This window comes from Geotrypetes seraphini, chromosome 3 (assembly GCF_902459505.1).
Source record: "Geotrypetes seraphini chromosome 3, aGeoSer1.1, whole genome shotgun sequence".
Classification (NCBI taxonomy): domain Eukaryota; kingdom Metazoa; phylum Chordata; class Amphibia; order Gymnophiona; family Dermophiidae; genus Geotrypetes; species Geotrypetes seraphini.
The window spans coordinates 222,280,554-222,293,154 of record NC_047086.1 but is presented as its reverse complement, the minus strand read 5'-3'; the positions used below and the strand labels follow the sequence as shown (position 1 = coordinate 222,293,154).

Genomic DNA, 12,601 nt, shown 5'->3' with positions numbered 1-12,601 from the left:
GCTATAACCAAGGGGGGGGGCTGCCCCCCTCCCCAGTTGAGGTGCTGTCACTTTAGCTGACAGGGGCCCCCAAGCCTTCTCAGCGGAAGCCCTCCTCCATGCAAAGCTTTTCATGGGCTGCCGCCGCCGCGCCATTTCCTCCATAAGTGCTTGGCTCATGTGAAACCCATGTGCAAGGGAGGCTCACCCACCGCACACGTGCAAAAACTGGGGAGCTTAGAATCACAAAAACCAAGCATATGGCGGCGCGACCGTTGAAAATCAACAGAAATGATTGCTTGTCCTGTCATCTTCCGTATATGGACCAATTTCCTGACTTCTTGCACAAGTTTGAGTGGAAGCTATCATCACCAACACCAGCCACTAGAGGCCGCTACATTGCCTCCCCCGCCCTCAGACTGCAGACGGCTGTTAGGGGGCTGACACGGTAGAGGACGTTGGTGATTGGCGCAGGGGTTACTGTGACTGATGGTGATGTGGAACAATGGACGCCAAAGAGGGAGTCACGCAACCTCCTCCTGACCAATCAGCTGGGAAACATGCGGGTGGGGGGCGGAATCTGAGGAGGAGGCGGGATGGGTGGGTTATTGTGAGGTCTGAAAGATCCTGGACGTTGGTCGGAGGGACGCGCACGGAAAGGACAAGGCGGAGGTGAAGTGAGAGTGGAGCGGCGGCGCGGGAGGTAAGGACTGGGACGCGGAAAGGGCCTGCTCGGGGGCGCGTGAGTAAAGGGAGGTGCGGGCGGTGGAAGAGCGTGACTGGGCGTTGAGGCCTATCCTCCCGGGACACGCAGTACCGACCGAGCGAGTGCAGGGTTAGTACAGAGAGCTGTGACGTAGGTACTCTAAATTTTACGTAGGCCCAACGTATATGCAAGGGCACCCGTGAATTCGTGACGTGAGACGCGCGACCGTGCACAATTCTAAACGCGTATTGGCCGTGCAGATCGTTTATTGTTTGACGTCATAAACGCCATAAGAGGATGGCTAGTGAATTGTGTCTGGCATATATACCTATAGAGATGTAGCCACAACCCATATATGTACACGTGTACATTGACAAGGGCTTGATTAGCTGAATATTCTCGGAGATATCATCTCCAAATGGGGTAATCTGTGTGTGCGATGACGTGTGCAGGTGCACCGTCAGTGACACAAGCACGTACGTTCATATGTGTACGTCGTTAAACGTGTACTTTGCCCATGCTCTCTCTTCTTAGATAAGATTTTGTATGACTGAAAATGAAACAGAAATAAGCTGTTATTTAATTCTTTTTATATCCCAGAGAGCTCGGACTGGGTTAAAAGATAATATACATAATAATTTAGAGTAGACAAAACGCGTTGCATAATTCAGTAATTAGTCGATAGGAGTTACAGCGACATTCATATGAGAATTAGCATTCACAGAGAGAAAATACAGTAGTTAAATACACAGTTGGTTCATATTAAATTAGAATTCTAGTGTCATATTTTTTGGGGGGAATAATTTTGTTGTTATCGTTGTTCTTGGCCTGGGACTTTTAGTCCTACTGTTTTAGATTTAAGCCCAATTCTGAACTAACCATGAATCTTCATTCATAGCTACCTGAGGTATAGCCCCTCTCCTACCCCCAATTCATTTAGTGATGGAACTTAGCCGGGGGCCATGCAGGGTTCAAGGACCCCACAGTCGTGGGCCCAAAATACAGCCACTAGGTGTTGATATTGTGCAGTACTTGTGAGATGCTCCCCCCAGAGGCTGTGAATGATGAAAACTCTTGAAATTTCAAAAAGTAGGAGTGAAAATGCTTTTAGAAGAGTGACACTAACCAAAATGCTTAGGAATGAGATAAAGACTTTACAACCCCTAACCACCTGCTAGAGGTTTTTTTTTTCTGTCTACATTTTTTTTATAGTATTCCTTTTTTTTGTCCTTTGCCTTCCCTTTCAGCCTTTGTCCCTCTATCCTTCTTCCTCCTGCAGATTCAAAGTCTTTGCTATGTCTCTCAGGTCCTGGTGCTTAAAGCTTACTGTGCTAGCAATGTTTAATTAGCTGGCTGTAGTTAGTCTAGTACGCAAGTTATTCAGTGTCTGATACACAAAGAGGTTCTGCATGACCTTTACTGTTAGTAGTAGCAGCTATTGATAATCCTATTTAAATGTGTTAAAGAGTTCATTAGTATTAAAATTAGCATCACGTGTATTGTACAAAAAAAAGCATCTACCTTTAGTTTTCAAAAATATCAGACAGGTATGGAGCCGTCTCTTATTTTAAAAATTCCTGCCTACCACCTAGGTGGGTTACAACTACACATACATAATTCATTTGCAGAAAAGACAACTACACACATTAGCACAAAGTACCCTTTTTTTATTTTATATTGAACTCAGCAATATTTAATTTATTTTAAAAATTGCATGAGGGCAAATTCTTGATGGAGCAGTTGAAGGTTAAGTCTATCTACCATCTGTTGGTAGATGGATATAACCTGCAAGTCTCTAGTTCGATCTGCGAGGCAAAATGGGTTATGTGCTATGGGTATGTGTGTGTGTCCCCTGCACATAACAATAGCGTCAAAAGTTGCCATGGAGCAAAAAAAAAACCTTCCAAACTATTACTATAGCAAGAAGCTTCAGCAGCAATTCTGTGCAGATTTTCTTTGTCCTTATGTACTGTTTCTGCCTTGTTCAGAGCTTTGGAGTTCATTGCCATACCCTGTACTACAGTGGTCTCAAACTCGCGGCCCGGGGGCCACATGCGGCCCCCCCCCCCCCCAGGTACTATTTTGAGGCCCTCGGTATGTTTATCGTAATCACAAAAGTAAAATAAAAGTTTCTTGATCATATGTCTCTTTAGCTATAAATGACAATATTATTATTAAAACGTAGCCAAAAGGAAAGATTTATAAACTATAAAGAGTTTTACCTCATGCAAAATTGTTATTTCTTTAATAAGACATTAACTATTTTTTTTGCGGCCCTCAATGTACCTACAAATTCAAAATGTGGCCCTACAAAGGGTTTGAGTTTGAGACCACTGCTCTACTAGGTGGGCGCACAAGATCTGTTTCTGTGCCTACTGCTTGGCTCTTGTGGGCATGTGCATGTTCCTTCCCCTTTTACCTCTTAATGTAGAAAATGACATGGGGACAAATTTTTCCCTGTCCCTGCAGGAACTCAATTTCCCCATCTTGTCCCTGTGAGTTTTGTCGCTGTCCCTGTCCCTGTCCCATTTATCTAAGCTCTGCCTTAACTGCACAAGCCTTGAACACTTATGATTTTAAAGTGTTTTGAGGTTTGTGCAGATGAGGACAGAGCTTGTAGAAATGGAGCAGGGACAGGAAAAGAACTCACCGGGATGGGAAAATGAGTTCTGACGGGGAAATATTTGACCCTGTGTCATTCTCTACTCTAATGCTCAACATTAAAAGCGTGCATATAATTTGTATACTGTTATTTATTTGTATTTTTTACATTTCTATTCCGCTTATAACCTAACCGGATTACAAGTTATGTAAATTGCATTTTCTTAAGGCACTTGAAAAACTTCCCCCTCTGTCCCAAGCAGGCTCATCACATTCTAAACTAAAGTGCTTAAGGAAATAAAGGAAATAAAACAGTTTTGAGCATCATTTGGTAATTTAGAATCACTGGAACAGCTTGTGTTTTCTGATACAGTGCCAAAGTTCTGTGCATCTCCCCCCTCAGTTTCAATCCCCCTGATGACAGGCACCAAATTTTAGGTTGTGGGTGACTTGATACCCAAGTTTGTCTAGTCTTGTATACCCGTTTGTCTAGTCCTTGTTCTACAGAATTTTTCTTTTTGGTTTAAGAAAAAGCATGAAACACTAACTGGTAGATATTGGCTACTTCCATATAACCATCTGAAATGAGTAGTTAGTTGCTTGTAACAAAGTTTAACCATTAGTGCTGATTGTTAATATTACCCCTTTGTTATGCAGGTTGCATTTGGGCTTTAGCTAATTCTTGTTTATGGTAGATAATTCTGTGATTTCTATCACTTCCCTGATTAAGATCTAGATGGGCAGATGGTGGAATCTGAGGTGTTTCTCCAGGACACCCATTATTGCCATTTTCGATAGTTCTGGATGCAGTCAAATAAAACTAAATTCGTAAGGAGTAGGACTGCTTTGTAGTACTGTATTCTCCAGTAATGGACAAACTGGGATGATTCAAGTATATTCACTTGAATTCCTTTGTATGCTCTTGATTTTACAATGCAATACTTGAAAGGGTTGTTGTGGTTCAAACCTCCCATCAACACCTCCTATTCCAATGTGGTCTTATCAAAAAGTTACCCAGGCCCTCAGTGGTGCCACAATAAGTTTTCATAACCATTGGATTTATGCCCCTAATCGTCATCGGGTACCTGGTGTTCTAGAAATCTGATATTATATCTTTTTTTATATATTTTTCCAATAAATTAAATAAGTTAAATACTTTAAATAGTAGAAATGCTTAGATAGTAAATACTATGCACTTAGCTTGGGTGGTTAGCCTAGAGGGACAGAGTCGCCAACATGTTTCACCCCGTTAAGGTTTCCTCAGGGCAAAATCCCTCATAACTGTACACTCAACACGACGTGGCCACCCATAATGTGATCTTTGATCACATTATCTTTGATCTTTGATCACATTATGGGTGGCCACGTCGTGTTGAGTGTATAGTTATGAGGGATTTTGCCCTGAGGAAACCTTAACGGGGTGAAACATGTTGGCGACTCTGTCCCTCTAGGCTAACCACCCAAGCTAAGTGCATAGTATTTACTATCTAAGCATTTCTACTATTTAAAGTATTTAACTTATTTAATTTATTGGAAAAATATATAAAAAAAGATATAATATCAGATTTCTAGAACACCAGGTACCCGATGACGATTAGGGGCATAATTCCAATGGTTATGAAAACTTATTGTACCTTTGGTGGCACCGCTGAGGGCCTGGGTAACTTTTTGATAAGACCACATTGGAATAGGAGGTGTTGAAGGGAGGTTTGAACCACAACAACCCTTTCAAGTATTGCATATGATTTACCCTTCTATAGAGACTTCACCATTTTGAAGCCTTTAACGTGTAACTTGATTTTACAATAACATCTTGGTTTTATTATTCATTGTCCATGGACTCTTAGTGACTACTGCAGTGTGCAATGGGGACAGGGAGTGCAGTTAGTGAAATTGCCTTGTCATTTCACCTGATCAGCATAAGATTTCACATACTTCCTGGCTGATTTGGTTTAATATTTGCTTTGTGTAGCTAAGCCTGAATCTGTGTGCACAATAATTGCATATCTGAGTAATCATTAAATTAAACTTGCGTTCTCTTTTTCTTTTGAAATGAGGTTTTTAAAATACATTCAGCTTCTGCAATCTTCTTTGCATTGCCTCATGGTTGCATCTTCTATTTAGTGGCTATCCTGCTATAGTGTTTTCACAGAGGGTCTCTGTCTCTTCTTCTGAAGGAACACCCCACAGACCCCCTTCTAAAGTACCCCATGGAGAGTCCCAGCACTATGGCTGGTCAGACTACTATTGCTCTTCTTTTCTCTGTAGTCTTGGCAATATGTGGGAGTTGTGCATGGAATTTGCCCTGTGTAGATTTGTTAATGTGTGGCATGTTGGAAGAGGCGAAGAACTGTTTCAAAACAGATGAACTGAAAGGCCCTGAACTTTCTGTCTCAGGAGAAGACTCTCCCCCCCCCCCCCCCAGATCAAACCAGGTTAAATCCATCACCAGCAGATGATATAGATGGACATAACCTGAAAGTTTCTAGATTGATCTGTTGGCACTAAAGGAAAGAAAATGATTAGGAAGAAATATGATTTAAATCAAATCTGCCCTGGTTTGAGCACCAACTGCAAGTCAAAGTAACAACCAAAATATACCCAGAGTGTACTTGAAACAGAACTTCTAGGAGAAGCTGCTATCAACCACAATTAAAGTTGTTTGTATGGATTAGAAGTGTCCACTAACAAGTATCCTCCATGGTCCCAATTAAACAAGCAGGATATTTACAGAAAACATCCTCTTCTCACTAGCTGGTACTGAAATTAAGGAAAAAATTTAGTTACTCTTGTCTAGATATTTAAATCTAATGGAATCATAATTTATTGTCCATATTGGACCAGTCCAGAAAAGTGGATTATGTTCCTCTGCCAACAGGAGGACTGGAGAAAGGCAGATGTAGTCCCTCTTCACAAAAGTGGAAGTAAGGAAGAAGTAGGGATCCACATTTTCGGGGTAGGTCTTAATATAAGCCCTACCCCAAAAATAATCCCTAGTCAGTAGCAGTGCTTCAACCCCGTTGACCTTCCATCTCTCCCTCCACTCCAAACCCTGCCGACCGCGAGGCTTAAATACCTTGTTCCAAACGGCAGCGTCGGCAGCAATCTAGACTGTGTGCCACATCACTGATGATGTCATCAGCAACGCGGCACACAGAATGCCCCGGCGGGAGATGGCCACAGAGCAGCCTGTCTAGATTGCTGCCATTTGAAACGGGTTATTTCAATCTCATGGTCGGGGGTTCGGATGGGAGGGAGAGATGGAAGGGTCAGCTGGGGGGATGGGTGGGAGAGCTCAAGAATCACCTAACTGTATGCCTAGCACAGTCCTGCCTGTCAGTGTAAGGTGCTGAGGAGATTTACTATATTGTAATGCCCAATGTTAGTTTTTCCTTAATTCTAAATCACCATTTGCTGTTCCTTCTGTAATTTTTTCTTTATAAACGATTATATTATATTACATTTGTGCCACTGTATTCACTCTAGGCATTTGTGTTACCTTGTTTTCCCGAAAATAAGCCCTAGTGTGTTTTTTTGGGCTCAAAATTAATATAAGACAGTGTCTTATTTTCAGGGAAACAAGGTAAGTTGAGTATGGGCCCCCAAATGACGGACTGGGTCAGGAACTGGCTGAGTGAAAGGCAACAGAGGGTAGTGGTCAGTGGAGATTGTTCTGGGGAAAGGGATGTTACTAATGGTGTTCCTCAAGGTTCAGTTCTTGGGCCTGTTCTTTCTTTTTACATTTTTGTAAGCAATATTGCTGAAGGGCTGTAAGGTAGGTTTTGCCTTTTTGTGGATGATACCAATAGAGTAGACACCCCTGATGGTGTGACTAATATGAGGAAGGACCTAGCGAAGGTTGAAGAATAGAATTTATTAAGAGGAAGCCTACTAAAATGGTTGGTGGTCTTCATCATAAGATGTATGGGGACAGATTTAAAGATCTCAATATATATACCTTGGAGGAAAAGCAGGAGAGGGGAGATATGATAGAAATATTTAAATACTTATGTGGCATAAATGCGCATGAGGCAAGTCTTTCATTTAAAAGGAAGCTCCGGAATAAGAGGGCATAGGATGAAGTTAAGAGGTGATAGGCTCAGGAGTAATGTATGAAATAATTTTTTTAGAGAAAGGATGGAGATGCATGGAATAGTCTCCCAGTAGAGATGGTGGAGACAGACTGTGTCTGAATTCTAAAAAGCGTGGGATAGACATATGGGATCTCTTGGGGAGAGTAGGAGAGAGGGGATGCAATGGATGGGCAGACTGGATAGGCCATTTGGCTTTTTATCTGCCATCATGTTTCTATGTTTCAGAGAACCATTTGCTAGCCATCTCGGCAGCGCAATGTAGTAGGAGTGAACAATGTTCAGGTTTACTTTCTCAGTCGACAGATGCTGGACCCGGGGAACTGGTCCATGTCCCAAATAGTGTTTGACAAGATTGTTCAGCGCTGGGGGCATCTGATATTCGACCTGTTGTGTTGGCCCACAATCACAAGATTGCGTTATACTTCAGTCGAATATGTAAGCGGGGAAGCGCCGGTGTGGGTGCTATAGTATAACCTTGGCCTACCAGGGATCTATTGTATGTGTTCAAACCTTGGACAATGATAGGCTGCGTCAAAGAACCATGCCGTATCAAGGGCTAGTGATCCTCGTAGCTTCAGATTGGCTATATTGCCCATGATACATGGATCTAGTCTAAGTGCAAAGAGACCAGCGTCTGACACTTCCTCTCCATCCAACGCTGCTCTCACAAGGCCTAATTGCCTTAGAGAATCCGGAATGCTTTGAGCTTACAGCATGGCTCTTGATTGTGTGGACCTAGTACAGAAAGGATACTTGGAGGTGTTCATAGTTACACTTCATCGCTTCAAGAAACCAGCAACAGTAGTGGCTTATACGAAAGCCTTGAATACATTTAAACACTGGTGTTTGGAGCAACAAATAGAGCAGGTTAAGGCTCTGATAGCCACAATCCTTTCTCTCCTTGAAGAAGGGCTAGAAAAGGGCTTAGCGGTCAGTTCCTTAAAGGTTCACGTGGCCACTCTTTCCTGTTTTTGAGCTCATTTGTTCACTGGCCTCTTACCCTGACATTTCCAGGTTCTTGAAAGGAACAGTGCAGTTGCATCTTGTCTGTACATCAAACTTGTCCTTTAGCCTCGTGTTGAGAGCCCTAAGTAAGGACCCATACAAGCACTTGCAGGAGGCCACTCAGACATCACGGTAAAGATAGTATTCCTGGTAGCCATCATATCAGCTGAAAGAGTTTCTGAGATTCAGGCCCTGTCGTGCAGGAATACGGATGCGAGAATATGTCTGTGTACAGTTTCCTTTTTTCTGCTAAAGGTGGTGTCGGCATTCCATGTGAACCAAGAAGTCTGACTGCTGGCATTCCAGGCCACAGGCTTAATGAAGCAGGACAAAATACTAGCACAGCTAGATGTCTGAAGGGTTATTAGTTACTTGGAGGTGACTAATGATTTTCAGTTGTCAGATCCATCTCTCGTCATTCTGGCTCTGGATGCAGACGGAGGCCGGCCTCAAAGGTCTCAATTTCCAGATGAATATGAGTGGCTGTTTCCTCAGCTTGCATAGGATGTGGTAAACATCCATCAGTTTCCTTAAAAGCCCCCTTCAGCGTCTGTTCCCCTCCCTCCCCTCCCCACTTTCGTTCAGCGTCTGTTCCCCTCTCTCCCCTCCCCCTCTCTCTCCACTTTCCTTCGGTGCCCTTCGTGTGGTCTAGTAGCCCCCTCCCTCCCTTCCCCTTACCTTCGCTGGCAATTTTCATTGTTCTTTCTCCGAGCGGTCCGAGCCTTTCTCAAGTCGCGTGCAGCTGTTCTGAAACTTCTCTTCTGACGCAACTTCCTGTTTCCAGTTGCATCAAAAGGAGAAGTTTCAAGCAGCCGCGCGCGACTTGTGAAAATGCTCGTGCTGCTCAGAGATACAACAATGAAAATCGCCAGTGAAGGTGAGGGGAAGGGAGGGAGGTTGATGCCCGAACTGCGGCGATCGGGAGGGGGCTGCTGGACCACGCGGTTGGGAGTGGTGATGTGAGGCAACGCACACAAAATACTTAATTGTGGGGACAAGGCCGCGGTGAATGGCTTTGTCCCCATACCAATGACAACCATTTTTTTTCTCTTCCTTGTTTTGGCAGATTACCTGCAGCTAGCCACGGAAAACGATCACCGTGTTATTCTCTAGTTCTAACCCTGGCATTTCCATTCTGCCTCATGATACACTTCTCCGTATTTGTGGTTTCAGCAATTGTGGTTTCGATTATTCACGGTTTTTAGCTTGCTGGCTCCTCCCCCCAAATTACGTCAGCTTGCATAGAGAAATCGCTGATTCCAAGCATTTACAGAGAAAATTACTGATTCCAGCACTTCCTTCACCGTGTTTTGCCTTTCCTTCAGGAACAGGCCAGGTCTCCCACCATGTTTTTCGCGGTTTGGCACAGCAGAGGAAAGCCCCTGCAGGGCCTGGCCATGAGCAGCCTGTTTACAGTGCTCCCTCTTCTAACCAGCTGCTGCTGCTGCTTCAGGTAGTTGAGGGGGGTGGGGGTTGGCAGGTCAGGAGGACTGCTGCTGCTTCAGGGAGGGGAGGGGGTGTTAGAGGGTCAGGGCTGCTTCTGCTTTGGGTAGGGGAGAGAGGGAGGTTGGTGGATCAGGACCGCTGCTGCTTGGGGGCTGGAGGGAGGAAGGGGGGTTGGCAGGTCAGGATCTACACTACTACTTCGGGTAAGGGAGGGAGGGGGGGTTGTCTGATCAATACTGCTGCCACTGCTTCGGGGGCTGAAAGGAGGACACTTTTTTTTTCTTTTTTCTTTTTTGCCAGTTTGGTGAGTGCCAGTTGCTTGCGTACCAGATAATTGGGATTCTTCTGTATATAAAAGGAGGCCTGACTACCTGTTTGACTTCAAGTATGCTTTTTACTTTTTAATGATTCTGCCTAGAACTAACAATTCTTTAGAGTTATAGAGTAGTAATGGTTAGAAAAGTGGCTTGAGAATTGGGGAACTGGATTTGATTCCTACTGCTGCTCCTTCAGACTTGGGGCAAGTCATTTAATTCTCCATTGCCCCAGGTACAAAATAAGTGCCTGTATATAGTATGTTAACCACTTTGAATGTAACCACAGAAAGGCAGTAAATCAAATCAAATACCATCCCTTTTCCCAAGTCCTGTTTGGGGATGTCATTACAGAAAATAATGAAAGCTTAAAAGTGTGTCACTTTTAGAATGCAGGCTGCTCTGTGCCCAGAGGGAGTTTCTGCTCAGTTCTCAGCACATATGAGAGACGGTTGCTTCTCCTCGTAAGAGCCTGCAATAATTGCACCATCTAGATCAAGAGGGCCCAGAGCGGCATTCCTAGAGCACTGGGGACAAATTTCTGAAGACTGAGCAGTGTCGCACACATCAATAGTTCTAGTAAGCGAAGGAGAACTTAAGACTGTGAAGAAACAAGTGTCGGTATTGGCAAAGCCAGAATTTGAGAGGATCCTTTTTTCCTGCGCTGTTTTCCCCCCTTTAAGACCCTCTTTTAAGGGGTTCCAGATGTCGGTCTTTTGATGCTTCATGTGACTTGTGAAAGTGAACTTAAGTTCTACAAGGTTAAATTTGCAGGAGTGGCTCTGCTGACTATGGACATGGATAGTAATTCTTAGTTTTTTGAAATTGTGACCTGGCTACCTCTGTTCTTTCCTGGCTGGTCAGTCCTGGGAAATCCTGTGAGTGTTAGGCTGGTGGGATTTACGCATCTCAGAGTCCATTACTGAGCAAACAGGTAAAATAATGTACTTAGGAAAATATCTGTTTCATGCACTCTCTTCATGCCCAGTATTTGGGGGAGGGAAGGGATGGGCAGGAGGTGGTATGTCTGTTTTATTATCTTAAGGTGGTTTCTAAGATTTTTTTTTTTTCCTTCACCCCTTTTTTTTTTCTTGCCAGCTTATAAATTGTCACATTGTGCTGTGCAATCTCCGATTCCTTCAACATGAACGTCTTTGATCGGAACATGAATTTTGATGGCCTGTTCAAATTCTCTCAAATGTGAGTTCTTGTGTTTTGTTTCAGATCTAGAGTTTTATTCCCCCTGTCTGTTTTAGCTGCTGTGTGCTCAGTGTTGTGGGAGGGCAGAGAAGTGATGTCTTAATGGCTCATTCTTTAATACCGTGCCTATACTTGGGCATTGCACACCCTCTTCTTTAAATGCATAAATCTGTATACCATCCACACCGAGATTGCATTTGTTCCATGAGGTTTACAGTCTTAACATATTATATCTTCCCAACCCCACTTCATGATCACTTGAAGTTTTGTAATAGTATCTATTCTGAACTGTCTTTATTCAATGATGAACCTAATTTTTTCCCTTCTTTTTCATTGCCATAGTTCTGCTTCCACCCAGCAACACCTGAAAAAGGTCTATGCCAGTTTTGCACTCTGTATGTTTGTGGCCACTGCTGGTGCTTATGTGAATGTCGTTCTCCATCTTTTCCAGGTAAGCATGCTAAATAGCTCTGGCCTCATTTCCAACAACTCTCCATCAGGGGTAAAAGAAACTGAAAACAGTTTTCAGATTGTCCTCTTTCCTAGATCTACGGTTTAGTCCTCCTATCCTTGACCTCTATCTGTTTTAACTATGTACTGTTTAATATACTAGTCCTGAGTCTTATAACGTGACTTTTTTGGAGGGTGCACCAGTAAGGGCTTTAAACAGTGAAATAGTACAGCTGCTGCACTATCATAATAGAGGTGTGCACAGGAAAAGGGAAATCCATGGGAACTTGTGGTATTGAAAAAAGATCCATTTATACCAGAGATGGAATGGGGATGGGAAACCAGATTATGTCCCCATGCACACCTTTAGCGTTAACTCAGTGGAACAGTGAGAACATTATGGGCTTTGATATTTATGAAAATAACTTGCTTACTGGTACTGGCTATGGTACTTGCTATGTTTAAGAGGGTTTTTATTTTATTTATTTTTTTTTCCCATTATTTTTTATTTTCTAATTTTACATAAAGTGTACATAATAATAAAATACAATTGATAAATGCATATTATCACTTTTATATCTAATACATTATATATCTAAATTTGATTTTCCCCCTCACCCTCCCCCCTCCCTTTCATTACTTTAATATAATATTTTAATTTTCAAATTTTTATAAAAAGTATACAACATATTAGAATACAATTGATAAATATTCAATAACTTTTTTATATCTAATACAATATAATCTAAACAAATTTTGTCCCATTTCCCTCCCCCCACCCTTTTATTACCATTTATTCATACGTT

At 42.8% G+C, this 12,601-nt stretch overlaps 1 protein-coding gene across 1 annotated transcript in view; it reads left to right on the top strand.

Annotated features, from left to right (window-relative positions):
• Window positions 1-525: 525 nt before the first annotated feature.
• Window positions 526-12,601, top strand: part of TMBIM6 (transmembrane BAX inhibitor motif containing 6) — a 38,680-nt gene continuing 26,604 nt past the window's right edge. The window contains exons 1-3 of the mRNA XM_033938089.1: window positions 526-682; window positions 11,244-11,345; window positions 11,688-11,796. Of these exons, the coding sequence (XP_033793980.1) occupies window positions 11,290-11,345; window positions 11,688-11,796 (165 nt within the window). The 5' untranslated portion in view covers window positions 526-682; window positions 11,244-11,289. The remainder of the gene's footprint in view (window positions 683-11,243; window positions 11,346-11,687; window positions 11,797-12,601) is intronic.